This window comes from Rhinatrema bivittatum, chromosome 9, assembly GCF_901001135.1.
Source record: "Rhinatrema bivittatum chromosome 9, aRhiBiv1.1, whole genome shotgun sequence".
NCBI lineage: Eukaryota > Metazoa > Chordata > Amphibia > Gymnophiona > Rhinatrematidae > Rhinatrema > Rhinatrema bivittatum.
In genome coordinates, this window is record NC_042623.1 from 31,644,692 (window position 1) to 31,669,691 (window position 25,000).

Here is a 25,000-nt window from a genome sequence, read left to right on the forward strand (position 1 = left end):
TCCCTCCAACGAGCTGGAAGAAGGAGAAGTTGCCCAAAAAGACAATGGAAAACGTGTTTCCCAAATTTAACATAAGAGATCAGCATTGGAAAACCTCCAACAACTCGCACTATATACAATGCAACAGTGCAAGTAGCGGACTCCCCCCCCCCCCCCCCAGTCAATAGGTGGGTCTCTGGACTGATCTGTGGTACTAAAGGAATGAAATTTGCAGGTAAGAGCCAACATTCTGTTCCCTGTATGTACCCACATCAGTTCAGACTCCTGGGATGTACCTAAGCTCCCCTTAACTCGGGTGGGACCTGGAGAATTCTGCTCGTAGAACATTCTAACTAAAGCACATGGAAGCTGGAGCCCCGACATCCAAGTGATAATGTCTAGCAAAAGTGTGCAATGACTTCTCAGTAGGTGCCCAGCAAATTTCATATGGAGATGCCTGTTGTGAATCAGCCCAGAAAGTCGCCTGAGAATGCGTCAAGTGCGCCACTAAACCCCCCAGCAGCAGGCACCTTTTAGAAATGTAAGTCAACTCGATTGCTTTGTTCAGCCACCACACAATTGTAACCTTAGATGACTTATTTCCCTTCTTTGGACCACTCCACAGTACAAAGAGATGATCTGATCTACAAATAAATGATGCGAAGTACAGAAATCATAAGTGACCTTTAGATACCTCAATAAGGCATGGCTCCAATCTAAGAGCCTAAGCTCCCCCGTGTGAGGTGTAGAGGAATCCAAATCCATAAAAGCTGGAACACCAAGACTACTTAAGGCAGAAAAGAAGGCAGCAAGGCACCATGCATAAAGATACCCCTGAATCAGACATCTGAAGGAAGGGATCATGAAATGACAGTGCTTGGAGCTCTGAAATTCTCCTGGCTGAACAAATAAAACCACTTTAGGAGTCAAGTCCTTAACCGTAGCTCTCTTTAATGGTTCAAATCAAGCTCTCTTTACTGGTTCAAACCAAGCCTACACAATCCTCTAAGGGCTAGATTCAGATTCCTAGATGGACAAATATTCCATATCTGAGGTTGCAAGTTCTTAGCTCCCTGAAGGAACCATATAACATCCAGATATGCAGACAGAAGATACCCTTGCACCTTACCTCAGAGACAACCCAGTGTTGCTACTGGACTCTCAGAGAGTTAAAGGCCAGTTTCTTGACCCGAAAAGCCAAAATATGCAACACCATAGCCTGAACAGACTGAGGCTGCACTGCATCAACCAGGACTCAAAGATCCTCTAAATTCGCCCATACGTCAAGGATGTAGAAGATCGCCTAGCCTACAATAAGGTGGAAATAGCTGCTTCTTAATATCCCTTCCATCTCAGATGTCTCCTCTCAGAAGCGAAGCCACAAGCCAGAAATGAGCTGCCTTGCCCAAAAATATTGGGCCCTGGTAGAAATCAGTCAACCGATGTCCGAACCTCAGGGGCTTGTCTATGGCCATGTTGATCAGATCTGGGATGCATGGTTGATGTGACCATTCTGGAGCTCCCAGGACCACGTTGCCTGGATGTTCCCTATCCACCATAATCCCTTGTCCACCAGAGGCCACAGAGGGAAGACAAAGAAGAATCCCTTGAGTCCATGGCAGCACCAGAGCTCCAATTCCTTTGTACCATGTTCTGTTCAGTGATGTAAAATCTTTTTGGTCGGGATACACCCATCTTCCGTGAATGAGACAATATCGCTGCCTCTGACAGTTCATTTTGCTGGAGTCTAACTTTATCCAACTGATAAAATCTGCTTGAACATTGTCCACATTGGCGATGTGAGACGTGGCCAGCCGCTCCAAGTGCTGCTCTTCCCAGAGTATCAACTCCAGGGCATTTCGATCCACTGCCTGATTTTTGATTCTGCCTTAGTTGATGTAGTCCAACACGGCTCTCAATCATATGCAATTTTTCCCTCTTCTAGAGGTGAGAAAGCCAATTATTCATCAAAATCCTCCGATGTCTCATGATCCACATTTGCCCGCCATGACTGACAAATGGGAGGCCTGAGCACGTGATCCCTACATAGTAGGTTGCTTTGCCTTCGCTAGGTGCCCCTGCAGAAAGGTCTGCAGACCCTGAAACATTCCATCCCGGAAAAGGAGGATGGATCTATACCGGAGCCCATAGGCCCAAATTTGCTCTCTCCAACCTCTCTCTCTCTCGGAGAATATTCTGCTCTCGGGAACAAGGGAGGAGGAGAACTGATTGTTGCCTCGCCTCCCACTCTACTCCCATGTAGAGACACCGTAGGCTGAGGGGATGACCCAACATGGGCAAAAGCTGAGGTAGTCAAATCACTTTGAGCTTCTAAACAGCGCTGACACAAAACAGAGAGAGCATGAGGACTGAATTGCTATCAGATGGCAAGCCTCACAGATAGCAAAGCACTTGGACCTGTTTGTTCTGGTGCCTAGCTCTCCTGAACTTCGGCTGTAGGCAGCCTCCTGTGCGCACACCAATGTCACCTGTGAGTACATGCATACCCCTCCAGGACTTGCGCAAATACATGCTCAAGACTAGATCGCAGTCATAAGAGCACAAGTACGTGCGCAAATACGCACTCGAATAGGCCATGGTCATAAGCGATACGATGTGCAAACGGATGTCGGTATATAAAAGGTTTTAAATAAATAAAATAAATAAGCACCGAAGTACCTGTGCAAATATGTGCTCAAGTTTAGGTTGCAGTCTTATGCGCACAAATGCCTGCACAAATACGCACTCCAGTCTAGGTCGCGGCCTTACATGCACAAGTACCTACGTAAATATGCACTCAAATACCTGCGCAAATATGTGCTCAAGTCTAAGTTGCAGACGTATGCGCTTAAATCTAGGCTGCAGCCTTACACACACAGGTCCTTGCGCATGCAACTGCCATGCGGCGAGAATGCGCGCACACGCCTATGCACATGGGAAAAGAACTGCTGCCACGGCCTAGCACACAGCGAACCAAAGCCTGCCTGTACCTTCAGCACATTTAGGCCCAGATCCGTTTAACATCCAGTACCAAAAATCATCGGCCTGAAGAGCTTCTCAACAGCTTAGGCCTCTTGACTGGCCCTAGTCCATGAAGACTGGGGCCAAGAGCCAGCATCCCACTAAACACATTGCGCATATGCAAATTAAAGCTGGCAGGAGACCTCTACCAGAACCAGAGACTCCTCCTCATTGCAAGAGCCTCTCTGCAGGAGAGGGAACTGCTGGCAACAGTCAAGAAGGGGATTCCCCTGCTTCTCCCACCGACGCTGTTAGGGAATAAAAAATGGCCGCCGTTTCCACGCTGCCGGGGAAAGCCTCAGTGCTAGACCTCATCACTCACAAGGCTTGTTCTACCGGTGCGGTCATGCTTGAAGTAGACCCCCAAACACCATGCTGCTTTCGCCGCACGCACACGCTGTTCCTCCCCGCACCCGCGACACCACCAGCACCTCGATGGTTAGCAGGGGGAACAGTCCCTCAGCGCCACGGAGCCAACACCTGGTTTCCTCTGCAAGCAGAGAAGCTGCTGAAAATCCTCATCGCTGAGCTCCCTGAGCTGTTAAGGTACTTTTACTCCCTTGGAACCTCGCTGCTGCACAGATTCCTTGTTCTCTCTCTTTTCTTTTTTTTTTTTACTCTCTGAGAACAAATGAAGATACATAGAAACCAATACTTTCCTTTGGTGCAGAGGTTCAGGTTCCTGAGCGCAGGCCGCATGACAGATCAGAAAGGAGCCAGATCACTGGCTATATCCGTCTCCTTTCACCAAACTTTAGCAACCCAGCCCAGGACAAACCGTATAAAAGGGAAACCTCTCTGCTCCACTGGGCTTGCAGTGCAGAACTGCCAGCAGGTTCCACGTCTGTCTCATGGGGGATGAGGGATCTGAACTACCAGATGTCCACCCCAAGGACCTCTGAACCGAGTTATCAGAAGGGTCACCAAACCCCTGCTCGTCCACCTCAAACCAGGGGGGGTGGCCCCACCAGGATCTCACAACCCCCTGGGAGGATCCAGAAATTTTGTCTTTTAATCTTTTTATTTTTTTCTTTCTCGCCAGAGAAATACTGAGGGAGTGCACACTGGGTTATGTACAGGGTCAGTGAAACTTTCTCTGTCGCCATCTGCTGGCAGGGAGGCAAAACCCAGGAGACTGGACTGATCTGGGTACGAACAGGGAAAGTTATCCAAGTAATTCTGGTTGTGCCAGAGGCATAGTTCCCTCTAAACTCAGCGCCTGAGTGATCGCTCATAGATTTTACATGCTCGCTCAATGCTTATTCATCTTTGTGCTATAGATATAGAAATGCAATGCTAATACTGACACTGGAAAATTAATTTAAAAAAATAATTTTTGACATAAAAAAAAATGTGCACACATCTAGCTGCTCCTTGGATGGCTAGAAGTTATCCAGGTAGCTTTGACTTTAGCTGGGTTTATTCTATTCAGCAGAATGCATATCCAGTTATATTGCACTGAAGACACTGGCAACAAATTTTCACAAAAGTCATGTTACGGAAATGAAATTAGTCAATTCTTATAAATTTCCATGTGCTAAACACGAATGTGACTGTGAAAATGCAAAATTGGCTCTAGTTTTTTTGTAATATGCAATAATATAATTACATCTTGAATTGTATGCCAATAGTAGGAGACCTATGGTTAATACCGTTTGAAAAATGAAGTCATAGACTACATCTTAGATTTCTTTGCTTGTCTCTTGTACACCTGTTTGGGAGCATCTCTGCGGAGTGTCCAGCAGTAGTCAGCCAGCATGAATATTTCAAATGCTCACCCTTTCTGACTGGGCTTCTCAGCAGCAGCATGGCAGTAGAACTGCATTGCATCAGAAAATGATGTAATAAACTCTGGATGATGTGTGCATGATGTTATTATGCAATATGATGCAATATTACATCATTCTAGGCTTATTTACAGTCCTACTGGATAAATTTACATGACTAAACATAGAAAGTGAACTATATTAAATTTCTTCAAAACGAGAGCAAATAAAAACTTTTCATGGTCATATTCGTGTTCAGCACATCAAGATACTACAGAGTAGGACCTTTTTAGGTCGGTAACACTTTCATTGTTGCCCAGTGATATCTGAGTCGTTGCCCGGTTAACTTCAACCACCCCCTGGCTTACTCAGTATGGACCCCTGTACGTACAGAAAGTAATTGTGTATGCATGTGAATACGTATTAGAGGACATTGTGTGTGTCTTGTAAGCTATTTTGTGAGTGTGCGTGAGAAACCGTGTTTATTGTGAGTCAGAGAGAGATCTAGTAGCCATATTGGTCTTAGCAGAAAGCCAAACTCTTTTCGTGCTGTAATAGCTTTTATAATCCAGCGTAGAAATTCAGAGACGATGACGAGGGCATGGACCTTTGAGACTAAATGAGTCCTTCAGATCTGAGGTGTGTGTCTGTGTGACACAGAGAGAGAGAGAGAGATCAGTGTATCTGGCTGGTGGGACAGTATTTGTGTGTATGTGTACGTTTCTGGGGGGTGTTTTGGAAGAAGAGTCACATCAAACAATGTAATGTATTCATACTATTGTATTAGGCTGTGTTCTGGATAGAGCATCTTCAGAGCGCTTTGCTTATACACAACACTAGCTGGGCAGAGACCGAGAGGGACATCCCGCCAACACCTGAAACTTATGATAGGGGTAATAAGTCTGTTTCATTCTTCCCTACTTCCATGACCCCCCCCCCCTGCCCCCACCAAAACCAAGCATAGTGAGAGACCGAGCTGTCTCTTCACCGTTCACCCATGGAAAGACTGCTGCAGCAGAGAGACAGCCCTGAGGAATAGAGAAGAAAGAGAGCTGCTATCCTAGGCACAGAGAGGAGAAACTGACTTCACAGACAGAGGAAAAAGACAGCGAGAGCAGCAGCCTTTAGAGAAGTTAAAAAAGAGACAGCCCTGAGGAATAGAGAAGAAAGAGAGCTGCTATCCTAGGCACAGAGAGGAGAAACTGACTTCACAGACAGAGAAAAAGACAGCGAGAGCAGCAGCCTTTAGAGAAGTTAAAAAAGAGACAATCATGTTCTTTTGAGACAGAGAAGATTGATTCACCCATGGAGCTCTTAGCAAGACGAAGAGAGTAAGACCATCGCAGTCCCTTTGAAACAGAAGAGAGAGAGAGAGAGAGAGAGAGACAGAACGTGCTGTGGGTACAGCAGTCACTCCCTTCCTTCTGCTCTTGTTTAGGATGGGAATGTGGTGTGTACCCAGCCCTCCTGCCCTGCCCTGGGATGTGCGGAGCCGGAAGAGGTCCCCGGAGAGTGCTGCAAGCAGTGCCGCAGTGAGCACAAAGAACTCGGGAGGGGAGGCCGGCGGGCAAGGGAGGGGGAGCGCTCTGGATCACGAGGAGGCACATGGAAGGAGCGCAGAAGAGGGCGATGAGGGAGGGTTGGCGGGTGGAGGAGGGATTTTCTGCAAAGCATGAGGGAATCAGAAGGAGGAGGGAAGGGAGCAGGAGAGAAATGGGCGCGGAGGAGGAAGATGGGGAAGGAATGGTGGATGGAAGCAAGGAATAGACAGGAACACAGGAGAAGGTTTGAGGGTGTGAAGAGGAACGAGATGGGTGTAGAGGAGGGTGATGGATGAGTAGGGGAATGGGAAAGAGCAGGATGATGAGGAAGGGGGCAGCAGAGTGGATGGTGATGGGACAAGGGGAGGTGGCAAGCAGAAAGGGATTGGATGAAGGGGTTGAATGGGAGAAGAAAGCTTAGCATGGATGGAAGGGAGGGAATGGGGTCATGCAAGAGCGGGGGGGGGGATTTCAATAGTAGGGGGACATAAAAGAGAAACAGGGGGTGGAGGAGAGTGGATGGGAACAGGACGAGATGGATAGGGACCCAGAGGGAGGGGTTCAGGCAAGGGATAGGGGTTGAGGGGAGAGAGGAGTGGGAAGAAATGACGGTTGGGAGGAGGGAAAGGAGAAGAGCACCGTGAAGGTTATGAGACGGGGGCAAGATTGAAGAGGGAGGTTGCATGCGGGACTTCCTTTGTCAGCCACTATTCAGGTCCACTGTTTCTTGATTTGGGCAAGCTTCATGCTGCCACCCTGCTTGAATAATGCAGCACGAAACGGTCTCTCTCCCTGCCACTGTAACAGGAGAGCACTGCAGAGTCTCAGCCGTCTGTAACCTCCTCCTCTCTCCCTCACCTCCCCCCCAGGTTGCATGGATGGAACGACCAGGCACAGCCATGGCGATAACTGGACGCCTCCCGCTGAGCCCTGCCAGACCTGCCGCTGCCAGGTGAGAGGCTGGGATCCCTGCAGGGGGATCAGAGTGCTGGAGGATCCCGCCCAGGCGAGAGCTGAGGACCCATTGCTTGCCCTCCTCACTTTCCACTGATCACCTTGTTAGCTGCGGTAAAATTCTCCGGGCTTTACCACGACGGTAAACGGCCTTCAGAGACTCGGCTTAGGCATGAAATAGAAGCTCCTGTTGTAGAACCAGGGTGTGAGGAAATGGGAGCAGATGCCTCCAGCTCTCACGCCTGCTAGGGGATGGAGCAGGGAGTGGTTAGCCCTGGGTTTAGCTGGAGACACCAGAAAGCAGCAGGAAGGAAGCTGAGAATGACAGGGAGGAGACAGAGTGGGCGCAGGTGAGAGTGGTTCAGGGGTAGGGGGACCGCACAGCTCCATGTCAAGAGGAAGGGTGGGGCAGTTTGAGCCACTTCTGCTTTTAGCCCGTTGCATGTGTGGATCTGAACTTCTGATTTCCCTAAGAGAAGCAGGACTCTTATCTCCATGCATGGACTGGGTTAAAACCTGCACCGCCTTGGACTGATCCTCCTGTCGTAGAGCTGTATGGTCATCCTGTCCGGGGCCCATAGCCTCATGAGGGTCAGTCGGTCGGTCATCTCCCCTTCCTGAGCTCTCAGAGGCCTGCCGGTGAGCTGCAGCCATAGAAACATATGAAACATAGAAGTGACGGCAGAAGAAGACCAAACGGCCCGTCCAGTCTGCCCAGCAAGCTTTCACACCTATTTGTTTTCATACTTATCTGTTACTCTGACCGCTGAGGTCAGGGCCCTTATTGGTAATTTTTTGGTTCCAATTCCCTTCCACCCCCACCATCGATGCAGACAGCAGTGTTGGAGCTGAATCTAAGTGAAGTATCTAGCTAATTGGTTTGGGGTAGTAACCGCCGTAATAAGCAAGGTACTCCCACGCTTGTTTACCCAGCCTGTGCAATTCAGTCCTTGTTGGTTGTTGTCTGAATATAAATCCTCTTTACTTCATTCCCCCTGTCGTTGAAGTAGTGAGCTGCGCTGGATATGTATTCCAAGTGAAGTATCAGGCTTAATTGATTCGGCGTAGTAACTGCCGTAACTAGCAAGCTACACCTATGCTTATTTGTTTACTTGGACTATGTAATTCAACCACGAAGCAGGGATTAGCATATGGAAATATCCTGGGGTTGGCTTGCCTTTGTGACAGTTTTGCTTGGTTCTGAGCACTTTGCAGAGCTATGTGGACAGGGGCAAAGTACCCTGCGGATTTGGCACTGGTTTTCAGAGAGGAAGCATGCAGAGGCATCCCCCTCTGAGAACCATGGAGGGACTGAGTGGCAGCGGCGAGGCCAGGCTTGCCCAGGATGCTGAATGTGCCCTGCCCTGGGACACTGCCTGGGCCTTTTGGATTTCCGCTCATGGAGCTTCCCCTCCTGTCCCTGTGGGCTCCAGCGTCTGGGAGTCACTTCCTGGTAGAAGCACTTTGCTGTTTTGTCCGAAAGGTCTCCTGCCACCAGGAATGCCTTTCTGACCAAGATCAGCTGCCACCTCTTACTTCTGCTCCACCACTTCTATTCTCTTTTTTAATCTAACTGGGATGTACAGTAAATAGTCTTTATCAGTGCATTTCATTGCTAATTGCTGTTTACCCTATTGGAGATGGATGATTGTTCATTTGGAGTTCTGAGTACGGTTCTGGAGCCCGCACATTCAACGGGATATAAACCGGGCTTCATCATAAAGCACTTTGGGGATGATACTAAGATCTGCAGCAGAGTGAACACACTGGAAGAAGTAGATTTAAGAAACCTTGAGCTCTGGTTGAAAATATGGCAGCTGGGATTCAATGCCAAGAAGTGCAGAGTCCTGCATCTGGGTTGCGGTAATCCAAAAGAGCTGATGTGACGGGAGGTGAAGGGCTCTTGTGCACGGAGCAAGAGAGGGATCTTGGGGTGATAGTGTCTGGAGATCTGAAGATGGCAAAGCAGTGTGACAAGGCAATAGCAAAAGCCAGAAGAATGCTGGGCTGCATAGAGAGAGGAATAACCAGTAAGAAATAGGAGGTGATAATCCCCTTGTACAGGTCCTTGGTGAGGCCTCACCTGAAGTACTGTGTTCAGTTCTGGAGTCCGTATCACAAAGGAGACAGAGACAGGATGGAGGCGGTTCAGAGAATGGCGACCAAAATGGTGGATGGTCTTATGAGGAGAGGCTGAAGGATCTGAATATGTTCACCCTGGAGGAGAGGAGGTGCAGGGGAGATATGATACAGACCTTCAGATACCTGAAAGGTTTTAATGATGCACAATCAACAAATCTTCTCCATTGGAAAGAAATCATGAAACTCCAGGGAGGACGACTCAGAACCAACATCAGGAAATATTTCTTCACGGAGAGGGTGGTGAATGCCTGGAAATGACCTTCCAGAGAAGGCGGTGAAGGCAAAAATGGTGAAAGATTTCAAAGGAATATGGGATAAACATTGTATAACCCTAAAGGCCAGAGGCTGGAAATGAGGAAAGGAGCGCATGGGAGTAACTTGATGGTGTGGCAGTTACTACCCTTAACCATCAAGCCTTCATACTACCCTTAACCACAACTTCATCATTGCTCTCTGCTTTAATGGAAGGGGAAAAGGGGAATTAGATTCAGACACCAACCAACAAGGACATGAATTTTACGGTCTGGGAAAACAAATAAGCATGGGGGTAACTTGCTGATGCGGCTGTTACTGCCCTTAACCAATAAGCCTTATACTTGTGTTGTAACTCCAACATTGCTCTCTGCTTCAACAGTGAGAGATAAAGGGGAATTGGTCTCAGATAGAAACCAGCAAGGGCCCTGACTTTAACAGTTTGGGAAACTAAGTATGGGGGTAACTTGTACAGCACGGCAGCTGCCACCCCCTGATGATACCTTTATGGGGATGGCGCGGCTGGTGCTACCATAAGCTTGCTGGGCAGACTGGATGGACCACTTGGTCCTTTTCTGCCGTCGTTTCTATGTTTCCATGTTTCAGATGGGCAGAGACTGAAAGATCTAAACCCTGGAGGAAAGGCGAGATAGGGAAAGATACGAGTTAGACATTGTAATATCTCAAAGGTTTCTGTGCTAAGGAAATAGTTCTTTACAGTGAGGGTGGCGGATGCATGGAACGGTCTCCGGGTGGAGGTGGTGGAGACGGGGACAGTGTCACAGTTCAGGAAAACCTGTGGAAAACAGAAGGATATTGAGGGAGAAGAAGAGATTGTAAAGCTGAGCAGGAGGAATGGATGAGCCATGGGGGTCTTTATCTGCCGTCATATTCTGTGTTTATTTGTAGGGGAGTTTACTGAGAACCAGGAACACCTAAGGGACTTTTAGCCATTAGCAGGTCCCCATCCACTGATTTTAGTTACCCAAACCTGTGGCCCATCCAAAGATCCTGCTGGGATATTCCAGGCCAGGAGGGTGGGGGGTTAGACCCAGAAGCGAGCAGAGGGATTGCCCTTCAGAGCGGCGCTGCAGGAAGACCCTGCAGTGGAGGGAGGCCTTGCCAATGATGGCAGCTTTGCGTCTTCTCTGACAGGAAGGTCGAACTCTGTGCCAGAAGAGACAGTGCGCCTCTCTCTGCCGGAACCCAGCGAGTCCGAGACCAGGAACCTGCTGTCCGGTGTGCGATGGTGAGTGCTGCGGGGCAGAGGAGGGGGGGCGGGAATGGACCGGGAATTCTAGGGGGCAGACTGGGCCATGATGCCCATGACGTTCGGTACCACATGCCACCTGCTGGCAGACGGGCACGGGGCTTGCATTCAGCAGAGGATCGCGGAAGAAGTGGTTTTATTGACGCAGTTTTCTGATGCTCATAGGCAGGGCTGGACAGCTCCTTAGAGACTGAGAAATTGATGGTGGATAAAGACCCAAGGGCCAGCCAGTCACCCCCCCCCCCCCCCCCCCCCCCAATCTACTGCAGACCCAAACTGATGATCAGGCGCTCATCACTTCGGATACTGTCCTGCCCTGCCCACACCCCGACATCCCTTGAGAGGCCGTTCCATGCATCCACCACCTTCCTGGGGTCATGCCTTGTTATTTACTACTGAGTCTACCCCCCTCCCCCCCAAAAAAATTCATACCATAACCCCCTCATGTCACCAAAAGAACATCTGCCTTGTGCCCGTTATTTACGCCCTAGAGATATTTGGTTGCTTCTATCTCCTGCCCCTTCCTTTTCCTCTTCTCCAGGGTATCATAAGTATCTCCTACCTGAGACACAGAAATAAAGGTAAACAACTGATTATATATATGTATGTATGTATAAGGCGATATCTTTTTACTGGACTAACTTAATATATTTCTTGAGTAGCTTTCAAAAGATAATTCTCCCTTCCTCAGGTCAGAGCAGAAAAATGACAGCACCAGGAAAGAGAGTAGCGGGGGGGGGGGGGGGGGGGAGCTGCTGGAAGTGAGCATCCCAGCGTCTGGTCAGGGTACAGACAGACCCTTTTACCAGAGTAAAATCACTGTTAACTGGCGTACATGGCTTTGCAAATCAGCCGATGAAATGCGAAAATATGCTGATTTGCTTATTTAAATATAGCGCTCATTGCGATGGCGGGGGGGATATGATAGAGATGTTTAAAATCATGAAAGGTCTAGAACGGGTAGATGTGAATCGGTTATTTACTCTTTCGGATAATAGAAAGGCTAGGGGGCACTCCATGAAGTTAGCATGGGGCACATTTAAAACTAATCGGAGAAAGTTCTTTTTTACTCAACGCACAATTAAACTTTGGAATTTGTTGCCAGAGAATGTGGTTAGTGCAGTTAGTATAGCTGTGTTTATAAAAGGATTGGATAAGTTCTTGGAGGAGAAGACCATTACCTGCTATTAAGTTCACTTAGAGAATAGCCACTGCCATTAGCAATGGTAACATGGAATAGACTTAGTTTTTGGGTACTTGCCAGGTTCTTATGGCCTGGATTGACCACTGTTGGAAACAGGATGCTGAGCTTGATGGACCCTTGGTCTGACCCAGTATGGCATTTTCTTATGTTCTTATGTTCTTAAGCTAGCTGCTACTCAACATGCAGCTAAAAGTCACTTAGTCCCTTAATGAACCTGTAAGTTAGACGTTCTTAATGCATTATTTTTTTCTTTCCTTTTAACTTACCCGCTAGTTTGTGTTAGTTCTACCCGTTATCCATCAGTTACTCCAGTTTTCCCGTAATTATTGCGTTCACCAAAAGTTTATTTGATGTGATATCATGTATAGCCCTATGTTTTTATTATACCATATTATAATTCAGTTGTACTACATGTTCCTTGTACCCGCTCCATGGCGACAGTTCAGTTCCTATGTAAACCGGTGCGATATGTATCCTATACAGGAACATCGGTATAAAAAAGTTAAAAATAAATAAATAAAATAAATAAATTAGCAGCGCTCTTAACACCAGAGTCCCTTGCAGGCTTTAAGTGAAGGGCCTCTAAGTCTTAATTCCCACAGTCTTTATAACCCTCATTTTTTGCACTGCTAATCCTGTTTAATCGTCCTTTAGAGCTCCTCTCCAATACCATTTCTGAAACAAATGCCTAAAACCAGCCCCAGGACAGATCCCTGTGAGCACCCACTGGCCATCCTCCTCTCCTGTCTCTCGCCTAACCCGTTTCTAGCCCGGTTTACTGTTGTGGGATCCCCAGCCTGCCCGTCTTGCTAATGAGTCTCTGGTGTGGAGCAGTCGTAAAGGCTTTCCTGAAAGCTTAAGAACCACCTCCATCTATTGCCCTCCCTGTGACGTAATGCTTTAGTCTCCCGGGGCAAGAATTTGCTTGGCTTCCCCCCTGGTGACTCCATACCGCCGGGGCCTGCCCTCTGCGGTGCACGCGGACGAGCAGCCTCCGTCCCCTGTGCAGCGTGCCGATGACTCTCTTTCTTTCCTTCCCTCACCAGGCTGCTCCTTTCAAGGACAGGAGTACGTGAGCGGAGAGCCAGTGGCCAACGGAGACCCCTGTGCTGCGTGCACCTGTGCAGTAAGTGTGCAATCGTACGTCTGCTTCTCTCCCCGCAGTCTGGCTCGCTTGCTCCCCTTTTCGCTCTCGCTCTCCTGGGGCCCTCTCTGCACGCTCAAATCCTTGAATGAGAGTGAGGGGAGATTCGCAGTGTACGGTGCTGCCGTCCTCCCCACCTTTTCTCTCTGCCTCCCCTTGCTGCTTCCTCATGTCTGTCCCGGGGTTGTCTCCCACAGCTCCGTAACTCCAGTGCTTTCCCCGGGCCTCCACTTTGAGAGGTGGACAGATGGGGAGTCCCAGTGATCCCGAAGAACTGGTGGGCGGTAGAGGAGGAGACATTGGCAGGTTTCTCCGCTGTGAGGCTGAATTAATCTCGACAAAAGCTGCTAAAATCTCCAGCATTCGGGGCCCTGTGCAGCGACGGCTCCAAAGGAGGAGATGGTGGGGAGCACTTACTAGTGCTCCTCCTATTCCTGGTGTCTGTGGTTTCCATCCTTGCGGGACGAAAATCTTGTGTTGCATTAGCGGCAAAGCAGTTGAAATGTTCATCCATATCCTGGGCAATGGCGCCATTCCTGGTTGGATCTGAGGTGGTGCCATGCAGCAGGCTAAGAGCATGCTAGCGTACCAGAACATGCTACGAACACAGCAGCATGTAGCCAAGAGCGCCATCTGAGCCTGGTTCTGCTTCCCTGCTGGGCCCTGTCTTCCCTCAGACGCCGGCTCTGTTAGTACCTGAGATGCTCTTTCCTCCCACACCAGGTCCGTTTCCTGTTTTCACCCCAGTCCGCTTGTCTTGCTTTGAGTTTTTCCTCTGTGCCCCTCCAACCTATTCTTTATCTCCCCTCTGCTGCCATGGTTCCTCTCTGTGCGTCCGTCCATGCTCCCACTGTGTCATTTTGTCTTTCCTGTGTTTCACCTTTTCCTAGCCTGTCCCTCCTTGCTCCCTGGTATCATTCGGTTGGTCTCTCTCCCTTGCGTTTTCCTGCTGCCTGTGTCTCCTGTGATTACACTTTGCAGCCCTGTGTCTCCTCTAGCATTTGTCAGTCTGGGTCTCCCTCGCTCCCTGCTCATACAATGCGGAACCAACACCTGGATTTCTCTCTGGTCTTTAAGATTTTAGAGGCATGGCTCATTTTTGCTAGTCTGGGCTTCCGTGCCGCTGATAGCAGATAAAAGTATTATAACGCTGTCCGTAAGAACAGCTCTACCACGCCTTGCTGTGAAAGAAACTTAGAACGCAGAGTAGGAGCGATGCTGGCAAGAGAGAGCTTCCTATGCAAAGCTCAGCTTGGGGTCGTACACAAGCAGTGGAAGGATCAGGGTCAGGGTTTAAGTCTTGGCTTTGAGGTGCACAGATCTTTCCCCAGTGTAAGGATTGAGGGTAGGGTTTAAGCCCGATCTTCGGATTGCACAGAGATGCATCCCAGTTTGCTCTTTTCTTCCTCTCCACATCTTACTTGTCGGTCTCTTCAACTTAACTAAACTGTGAACATTTAAGATTTTTACACTGCTTTGGATTATTCTTTACAGAACGGCAACATCTACTGCACCCTTGTATCCTGCCCATCCACTACCTGTGCAAATCCTATTCGCCAGCCTGGAGAATGCTGCCCAAGGTAAGATCTCAGGTAATGCACAGACTCAGAGAGCACCATCCAGGGTGAGTGTCTCAGATAATGTACAGACCCAGAGAGCGCCGTCCAAGGTAAGATCTCAGGAGAGAGCGCTATCTAAGGTAAGATCTCAGGTAATGCACAGACTCAGAGAGCACCATCCAGGGTGAGTCTCAGATAATGTACAGACCCAGAGAGCACTATCCAAGGTAAGATCTCAGGTAATGCATAGACTCAGAGAGCACCATCCAGGGTGAGTGTCTCAGATAATGTGCAGACCCAGAGAGCGCCGTCCAAGGTAAGATCTCAGTAATGCACAGACTCAGAGAGCACCATCCAGGGTGAGTGTCTCAGATAATGTACAGACCCAGAGAGCACTATCCAAGGTAAGATCTCAGGTAATGCATAGACTCAGAGAGCACCATCCAGGGTGAGTGTCTCAGATATGTGCAGACCCAGAGAGCACTATCCAAGGTAAGATCTCAGGTAATGCATAGACTCAGAGAGCACCATCCAGGGTGAGTGTCTCAGATAATGTGCAGACCCAGAGAGCGCCGTCCAAGGTAAGATCTCAGTAATGCACAGACTCAGAGAGCACCATCCAGGGTGAGTGTCTCAGATAATGTACAGACCCAGAGAGCGCCGTCCAAGGTAAGATCTCAGTAATGCACAGACTCAGAGAGCACCATCCAGGGTGAGTGTCTCAGATAATGTACAGACCCAGAGAGCACTATCCAAGGTAAGATCTCAGATAATGTACAGACCCAGAGAGCACCATCCAAGGTAAGATCTCAGGTAATGCACAGACTCAGAGATCACCATCCAGGGTGAGTGTCTCAGATAATGTACAGACCCAGAGAGCACTATCCAAGGTAAGATCTCAGTAATGCACAGACTCAGAGAGCACCATCCAGGATGAGTGTCTCAGATAATGTACAGACCCAGAGAGCGCCATCCAAGGTAAGATCTCAGTAATGCACAGACTCAGAGAGCACCATCCAGGGTGAGTGTTTCAGATAATGTACAGACCCAGAGAGCACCATCCAAGGTAAGATCTCAGGTAATGCACAGACTCAGAGATCACCATCCAGGGTGAGTGTCTCAGATAATGTGCAGACCCAGAGAGCACTATCCAAGGTAAGATCTCGGGTAATGCACAGACTAAGAGAGCACCATCCAGGGTGAGTGTCTCAGATAATGTGCAGACCCAGAGAGCATTATCCAAGGTAAGATCTCAGGAGAGAGCGCTGTCTAAGGTAAGATCTCAGGTAATGCCCAGACTCAGAGAGGTCAATATTCAAAGGCTTTTCCAGGTAACTCAAATAAAGTTAGCTAGAAAAACAACCAAGAATTGAATATTTCCCCTTGTTCCCTGCCTAATTTGTTATCCAAGGAACTCATGACCTAGCTGGGAGTTTGCTGAGAGAACCACGGTGGTGATGGGGGCCAGCGTTTCCTGTATCTGTGTGTGTGTGTGTGCGCACACAGCCTGTAAAAGAAGCTTGCGCAGGAAAACTTCGCGCGTGGAAGAAACGGAAAAGAGAAGGGTGGTTTCAAAGAACACGGCACGCAGATCTGTACACCGCGTTGCACACAAGAACTTTCCTTGCACACACAGCCCCACAAAAATTTTTTAGAGAGAACATTGATGAGGGCGTTCCGGGGCGGGGGCGAAACTTTGGCCAATGAGAACTGATATTCAGCGGTAGCCGGGGAAGTCTGGTTGGACGCACTTACCCAGCTGTGTTCCACTGGGTGCCCAGGTAACGTTACACAGCACTGGCCCCCAGCGCAAAAATCTCTGATTATCCAGAAAGAGCAAGGTCAAGGTAACCGGTTCTTGTGCTCTGCAGCAAGGAAGATGATCAGGTGGGAGGCCGCTCCAGTCTCCTCTTGTGCGTAGGCGACCGTCTAGTTGGGGACAATTTTTCAAATCCATTTAATGCAGGTTAAAAAAAAAAAGGTTTATCTTGCAGAAATCAGCTGTGGGGAGAGCGACCTCCCACAATGCGGGAGGAGTCTGTACCCCGGGGAGGAAGTGTTTAGGCGAGAGGAGAAAATGAATGCTCGAGGATTCTGTTCGCAGATCTACGTGTGGCGACTTTTGATGAAGAAAGGACCTGCTCAAAAAGCCAGTGGAAAGGGCTCGCATGCTTTCACTTTTAGAACTGGGGCAAAGTCCGCAGATAGCCTTCACGGGCTCTGTCCCAGTGCAGTCAGTTTCAGAATTGCAGTCCACGTCCACCCACCAAACCACTCATTCTCTCTTCCTAGTTCAGAGGTTCCCAGTAAGTGCTGAGGTGCCCTCCCCCGCTGCAGCTTCCGTGGCAAGAAGTACCTGGGGACTCCAGTGAGGGGACTTGCCAGTCACTGACTGTTGCTGCTTGTGTGCTCTTGTGTCTGCCTCTAGGTGTGAAGAAGAATGTGAATTTGACTCCCAGACCTATAAAGAAGGCGATGTTTTCGTTGCAACCCGTGACCCTTGTCTCAGCTGCAAGTGCACGGTGAGTGTATAACAGGGTGGGAAGCAAAGGCTAGTATGTCTTCGGGGGACGGGGGGTGGTGGTGAAAGGGTTTGTAGACCCTTAACTAGACTCTTACGAAAAGATCTGATTTCAAGACCGTGATTGGGGATTTTCATTTCTGGCCTTGGGTCACCAACTTGTTCTTTTTGGCAAGCAGATGCACCTGGAAATTCTTCCAGATGTATCTCAGCAGCCACTCAGCAGGGTGTGGACATACTGATCGGGCGAGGTACTGGTAACATCACTAGGCAGGGAGATAACTGTGCGCACGCCGTGGAACCTGCTCTGGATGTAGGACCCAGGCCTGTTCAAGGTGCATGTGAGAGAATGCCTCCGAGTGGAGCTTGAGCTGAAACCTAGAATGGAGCAATCCAATGTGAAGCTGACGGGAGGGCATTCATCCCTTCGGGTCGATGAGGCTGCAATATGAGCTTCCTTCGGGTATGGGCGAGCGGTGACCACGTGGGAGCAGCAGGATCCGCTCCCTAGTCCCAGGACACAGATGGAGATCTCTGCCATGTATCGGTGGCTCTAGGGGACACCGTCAGGCTTGCTAAAAAGGGGCGTGGCTTGCATTTAATTTCGAGCAGAGCGCAGCTGCAAAGTGAAATGCTAGAAAACACATCAGCAGTTCGTGGTCCAGCTGATGCAATTTGCGTATCTTAGCTGCTGCACAGCAGGAGGAGATGAAAGAAACAGGAGGCTAAAACCAGTGGTGTACAATATTAGATCATCGCTGCTGGCTCTCTTTGTTTCCATCTTCCTCCACAGCGCAGCAGCAAAGATATGCAAATTGGAGCAACAGGATTGGCCCATACTGCCGAGCTCCACAAATCCTCGGAAACTGTAATCAAGTGGTAGATGTTGCAGTGTAGTGCGCAGAGGCGATAAGAGCTTCACGGTTTTATCCAACAGGACAAATTCGCCAGGGTAATAAGCCAAGAATAAATCTGAGGCCTTTACTGAACAGTATAGTGGAACATGAGGATGGACAGATCCTTCTTTTCCAATCTAATACCAGCCCTGAGTGTTTCCCTCTCACCATGACCGGAGCCACTAATGACCAGCTCCACTTAGCCTCATACTGTGGTAAATCAAACCACAGACACACTGCATCCCATCAAGGCCGGCTGGGGGAAGAAAGGGGGTGCGAATGTCATCCTGTGCTACAATAAACCCTTTTTAAAGCACGCTGTAGCTCCTCCCCTCCCACACCTGCTTGTTATAAAGACAGGCCCCTAAGGTGACGACTCTAGTTTCCATAGCATGCTTCTTGAGAGCCCAGTACGCTTCCTGCCCTCTCCCCCCGAAAGGCCTGTCCGCTCCTGGCACACTGACGCTGACATCCTGTGTTTGACAGGCCGGCGAGGTGTTGTGTGATCGCTTGGGCCGCAGCTGCTCGCCCTCACAGTGCAGCCACCCCGGCAGAGCGCCTGGCCAGTGCTGCCCGTCCTGCAGCGGTAAGTGACGCAGAGGGAGCCGGCTTCAGGTCGTCCGTCAGGTGTCTGGGAGTTGTGCTGCGAGGGAGTGAGCTCTTAATAGGGGACGTCTCTCGGGGAACAGATTCCTTCCCTCATTCATCAGTGGGAGCCTGGGCAGCGTTGGCCTTTGCTGATAAGGGGCATCATGGAGCTCAGAGGAAACAGCTAAGGGGGGGGGGGGGGGGGGGTACTGCATCCCCATTCTCAAGGCCCACGGGTCCGGGATCGCAGGATAAGCCAATGTACAAATCTAGCTGCTACTTGGATCGAATGCATGCAGGAATAGCTTGTGGAGATCCCGCAAACCAGGCCCAGAACTGAATTTCCTTTGAACTAAGGGCTATGAAAAAGTCTTTTTTCTGGGGGTTGGCTCTCATTCTGGGGGTCCAGCTAAAAGGTGAGGCGATCTACCCGATGAGGTTTGCTGATGGGGGTTTAACACTGGCCCGGGAGAACCAGTGGCAACGTCATAGTGGGGCTGAAATCAGACTGTGCTTTAAGGCCCCGGTGGGGGTAGATTTTCTTGGATGAATAGGGGCATTTGGATAACTGGGATGACGCATTCACCATCAGGGAGAGTGCCATGGCTTGCGGTTGATAATGTTGCTTCTCTTTCTTGCGGGCAGCCTGTGAGTATGAGGAAAGACTGTACGCCAACGGACAGGCTTTCAGCCCTCCAGGAAGTGGGCCTTGCCTGCAGTGCACCTGCTCCGTAAGTAGAGTTTTTGCCTTCTTTCCTTATGCATTTCACCTTTGTGTGAGCGCTTCCTGCTGGAAGGGCGGCGCTGGAAAGCAGAGTCCTCTGGTTATCTGAATCCCTGGAAAAAGCAGGCACAGTTGACCCCCTGTGGAGTTTTATCCCAGTGAAAGTCCGCGCATGGTTTTGCTTTGAAAATTGGTACAAAGTTCAGGAGTAAAAAGCAGGCACCGTCTTTGTCACAGTGAGGACAGTTTGATAATTGCACCCAGGGCTGGCTTTTGGGATGTGTGACCTGTGCGGTTGCACAGGGCGCCATGCACTAGGGGGCGCCACCATTCCCTCCCCATTGAAACTGAAGAAGAGCCATTGCCCCTCCATGAAGAGCTGCTGCTCCTGCAATCCCCTCTCACCTCCACTCATGGCCTGCAGGGACCTAGAGCTTCTGCCGCTCGGCTTTCTGTTTTGGCCTGGGGTTGCTGGAGAACTGCAGTTGCAGCCCTGCCCCCTCCCTCCCCATGGCCCGGCTAGCAGGAGAGCAGGGCCAGCGGCCTGGCAGTCCTACCCACCTCCTGCTGCTTCCGTGATGCGCTCTCTCTGATGTGGTTCAAACAGATCATCTGCAAACTGAACTGGGAGAGAGAGGAGGTCATAGCAGGAGGAGGATGCACGTGCCAGCCGCTGGCACCACCCTCCTGTCAGACTGCTGGGAAGGAGAGGGGATAGGAGATGAGGGTCAGGGAGGGCAGTGGTGAAAGGGTGAGGGAGGGGTGCGAAGAGGAAGAAAAGGATCAGTTTTAGGGATGTGCAATTCCCCCCCCCCCCGTTACCCGAGGAGGGGGGGCGCCATTTCCGGTACGGGGCACTGCCAGTGCTAACGTCGGCCCCGATTTGCACCCTAAATATAGAGTGAGTGCAGATAATTGGTGTGGTGCGGCCGGGGATGTGAGGGGCTTTCTGAATGGTGCGGGTGGATGCGGGAGGAGGTGGAGGAGACGGATCTATAGCGCAGGCAGACGAGTGTCGGAGGAATGAAAGATGGATGGGGATGATGGATGGCTAGGGATGAACCGGCGGCACAACGGGGTGGATAAGACTCGCAGTAACTGATGGCCGTTTGGGATGCTGCGCAGTGTCCGTTTGTGAATGACGTACATAGGAACGCGGATGACTGGGAGTACATGTGGCTGGGCAGGGAAGGTGGCTGGATTAGATGCATTTAACGTCACGAGTCAGGTGGAACAGATGGAAAGTTGCCTGGGGTAGACAGGATGATTATATGCTTGGATGCACGGAGGGAAGTCTGCGTCGGGTGCAGAAGGGTGAATCACTGCGTGCCACATAAGCCCCCTTTGCTAGACTTCATTTTTGCCGGTTCTTGTTTTCTCCCTTTGGTTCCCAGGAAGGAAATGTTCACTGCCAAGAAGAGATCTGCCCCCCGGCGACGTGTGCCAAGCCCATCGAGGACCCCCTGCGCTGCTGCCCCGTCTGCAAAGGTTGTGTGGCCTGGGACCCCCTGGGAGGAATGCGTGCAGGTCGTTCGGAGGCTGTGCCTGGGTGTGCCAGATGTATGAAATGGGGCATCTGGGCCTTACAGTGGTGAGAGAGGCTTAGACGGCGGGCCTCAGCTCTGTTGGACTTTTACATACGCTCCTTTCTTTCCCCGCGCCTCAGTCCTAATCCCAGCTCTGCCACCGACCCGGTGGCCTACATTTACATTGCAGAGAATGTAAAATAACGACGAGTGGACCGGAGAGCTTTCAGGGCGGGACGTGGCTTGGCCGAAAAGCGCCCAGTTAGAAAAAGGCGTTCCTAAGTCAGGGGGCGGTTAGGGAGGAACGTGACATGGGAACGTGACATTCTCCAAAGCACGCGCCAGGTATTTTACCTCCTTCGAGGCTGCCCATGCAGAAAGTGGCTACAGAGTATGCGGCCGCTTCTAACTCACGTACTTCCAGTGGGGACCGACATGCGTGGTTTCCTTTCGGAAGACGCATGGTAACGTACGTGGTTTCACAGATCACCGCCATGGCTTTGCATAGCCCCCCTGACAGCTCTCTGGAACACGCCACGCGGAGGCGGCTTTATTTCAGACATCAACGTTCACGTCACACGGGTTTCAACTTTTTGTCTGAGACACCAGTATCACCCCAGTAAAGTACTTAGTGCTTTGCTGTAGGCTAGCCCAGTTCCTCAGGGCCACACAGAACCTACTTTCCCACCATCACTATCCAACAGGCTGTGGCATCTTCTTCTGGGTCCTTCTGTAATGGTGCCCCATCTAGTTCTCCTCCCTTCTCCCTCTCTGACCTTCTGGCTGCAGGCAGAGCTTGAGAGCTACAGTGATCGCCCTGCAGTCTCTTAATTAAGTCTCAGCAGAGGTTTCCCTGGCTGCTGGCTGGATCCTTTGTAATCCTCTGCCCAGGATCTCAGGACTACATTTCCCAGCAGCCTTGTGCTTCCTGTTCCATCAGGTTTTACTATCCCCTAGTCAATTCTTATTCAGTTTTCTTTCCCCTTTTGAAGCAGTGTTTCCTGCAGACCTGCCATCAGAGCGGGCGCCCAGTCTGGTGTTCAGGCAGAGCCTGAAATGTCTTCTCCCGATCTCTTTTGTGTGCACAAGCTCCCACGTAGGTGCACAGCTGCCTCCCTTTGAGAATATACCCCACTGTACCACTATGCTTCCGTGTGTGCAGACGTCAGGTAGCAGAATTAACCCTTTCTGCTCCTCGGAAGTCCCTGTTGTCATGACCAGGGTCTGTCTGTCGATCCACCAACGTCCCGCACTGAGTTCAGAGAAATTGTACTAGCACTTGCCGTTACTGCTGGATTTACAGCCCTCTGATCCTAACTTGTTATTGGTGAAGGGTAAGAGCAAGAGAGAGCCGATAAGGGGGAAGGCTGTCCCTGGTCCTTTGATGTTTTCACCGGTGTTTGGAGAATTATTTTCAGTGATCAGGAGGGAGATGCTTCACGCCCATGTGCGCGCAGCCAAACTCCCAAGACGACAATGGACCAGCTACTGCCAATGGGAGTGTTACCAAATCCATCAGCCCCTGATATCGTTAACCTGGAGAAGTTCATCCGGCTTCATTTGAAATATCTTTCCTGATGTGGCCGGAAGCTGTCCCACTTGGGAGCCATTTCATACCTTACCCTCTCTTGGCAGCCTTTCAAGTGAATCAGATCAGATCAAACGTCCTTCCTTCTAACCTCGGGAGCGGGGTAGGGGGATCCTTTATCTATATCGGTGCACCGAAGGCTTCCATGATCCCTAGAGCAGGTTCAGGGCAGGCCTTGTCGGTGGATTATCTGAAGCAGTTAGGGTGATTTTCGACGACCCTCGTGGGGCCAAAGTCTGTGGGCCCCGAATTTTCGAAGCGGACTTACGCACGTCACCCCTGCTTTGAAACTTTTGCAGGCGTGCGCGAAACCCGGGACGGTGCGTGCATAGGGGGGTTGCACCTGCTCTGGTGTGGATTTACATGCAGGCTTTCAAACATCGAGCGCGTGTGCAGGAAATCCCTTCCCAGCCCCGCTTCCCCTCCCCGGAATGCCTGCATACTGTGCGTGCAAAAGTACACGCAGAATCGTGGTCAGCACATGCATTACACGTGTAGACCCCCGAATGATTTTCCAGTAACAATTAAGATGCAGTGCGTAAATCCTTTTGAAAATGAGGCTGCAAAGCTGAATGCCTTCCCCTCTAGAAGTTCACCAGTAAGGATTCTGGGAAGCTTTTCTCCTACAAAGGTGTCCCGCCGAGATTTAGGGCAATTCTTGTCTTTCGGCACGCACAGAGATGGGGGGGGGGTCCACAGGCCTCCAGGCTCCCTGATGACTTGGCTTGATGTGCCCTGCACTGCTGGCAGTGTGTGTGTGTGTGTGTATGCGTGCGCATATTGTGTGTGTGCGAGCTTGTGTGTGTGTATGTGTGTGTGTGTATATGCGTGTGTGTGTGTGTGTATGTGTGTGTGCATATTGTGTATGTGTGTATTGTGTGTGTGTGTGTGTAGAGGTGGGTGCTTGATTCGCAGGAAGCCCCCAGCAAGCCTCCTAATGCCGTTCGTTTTCTTCACGCAGTCTGTGTGCTGGACGGGACAGAGTTTGACGACGGCGTGGAGTGGGAGCCGGACGGAGACCCCTGCAGCACCTGCACCTGCTTCAACGGGGAAACGGTCTGTGGGGCCACGCAGTGTCCAGCGATCTCCTGCCTACATCCAACCCAAAGCAATAGTAGGTGCCCGATGAATGTCTTTCATGAGGCAGAGCACTTCTGGAAATGGATTGCCTGCTAAAGGTGATGGATTCTGTGGGCTTCCGCCCGGCCGGTGCTCTTACGCTGTTCCCTGCAGCGCGTCCTGCTGGAAGCGCCAGAGCACCACTCCCTATAGCACCTCCTGATGGCACAGGCTGGGGTATTTAACGAGTTGCTTCTAGCAGAGTATGGGGTGGTGGAGGTCCCTGACTCAGCTGAGGCGATTCCCTGGAGGCCTGCAGATCTGTGAGGATTTCCTTCAGTCTCCCTCCGAGCTTTCCCTCAGACGGCGCCGCTCACTAGAGGAGGAGCGGGTTCCCCTGACTCCGTGCCGCCCGCTCCCTCACTTCTGCCTCTCTCTTTGTTGTCCAGGTGACTGTTGCCCCACCTGTGAGCAGTGCACCTACAACCAGCGGGTCTACGGCAATGGACGGGACTTCATCGACCCAGATGACCCCTGCCAGGACTGCCGATGCAAGGTGGGAAGCTGGAAGCTGTGCCGCAGTCCTTCCATCAGCCTTTAAAGGAAACCCTCGCACTCCTCTCGCTGCTTCTTATTCGTGATAAATCTAAAGCCTCCTGCTTATCTAACACCTTCTGAACCCCGCGATTCCTCACGGTTCAGTACTTCAGAAGCACACACACACTCACACACGTACACACACTCACACACGTACACACACACACGTACACATACACACACACGCACACACACACACAGACGTACACACACACCCGTTTCTCCCTCTGGAGGAGGATGGACTGAGCTATTTCGGGTACTATGACTGCATGACTGCCTCTGATGAGGCAAGGGAGCAGCCTCTGTGCTGCTGTGAGAAATAAAATGAACTGCCCAGTCAGGGACAGAGCTGGAGGGCAATTTGCATCCCAGGCTTTCTCCTTTCTCCCAGGGCAATGCTTTAACCATTCCGCCCTTCTCTCGACTGTCGTCAAGGTATCTTCCACTCCTTCACGGGTTGGTACTGTCCTGGAGAGTGCTTCCGCCTCCTCCTACCGGTGCACATTTCCCTGAGAAGCTCCGGGAGCTCTGGTGAATGCTGCTCTCTCTCTCTCTCTTGGCTTATATTTTCTTCTAGGATGGTACGGTCCAGTGCTCCCCTACAATCTGCCCTCCGGTGAGCTGTCCCAGACCAGAGAGGAGAGATGGGCAATGCTGCCCCAAGTGCCC

At 50.5% G+C, this 25,000-nt stretch overlaps 1 protein-coding gene across 1 annotated transcript in view; it reads left to right on the forward strand.

Moving 5' to 3' along the window:
• Positions 1 to 25,000, forward strand: part of KCP (kielin cysteine rich BMP regulator) — a 217,621-nt gene that overhangs the window by 123,060 nt on the left and 69,561 nt on the right. The window contains exons 5-16 of the mRNA XM_029616324.1: positions 6,205 to 6,298; positions 7,177 to 7,259; positions 10,811 to 10,904; positions 13,176 to 13,255; positions 14,768 to 14,853; positions 17,261 to 17,354; positions 18,736 to 18,835; positions 19,483 to 19,568; positions 20,956 to 21,049; positions 23,637 to 23,789; positions 24,184 to 24,290; positions 24,909 to 25,000. The exon at positions 24,909 to 25,000 is cut by the window's right edge and continues 2 nt beyond it. Coding sequence (XP_029472184.1) covers positions 6,205 to 6,298; positions 7,177 to 7,259; positions 10,811 to 10,904; positions 13,176 to 13,255; positions 14,768 to 14,853; positions 17,261 to 17,354; positions 18,736 to 18,835; positions 19,483 to 19,568; positions 20,956 to 21,049; positions 23,637 to 23,789; positions 24,184 to 24,290; positions 24,909 to 25,000 — 1,163 coding nt within the window. The remainder of the gene's footprint in view (positions 1 to 6,204; positions 6,299 to 7,176; positions 7,260 to 10,810; positions 10,905 to 13,175; positions 13,256 to 14,767; positions 14,854 to 17,260; positions 17,355 to 18,735; positions 18,836 to 19,482; positions 19,569 to 20,955; positions 21,050 to 23,636; positions 23,790 to 24,183; positions 24,291 to 24,908) is intronic.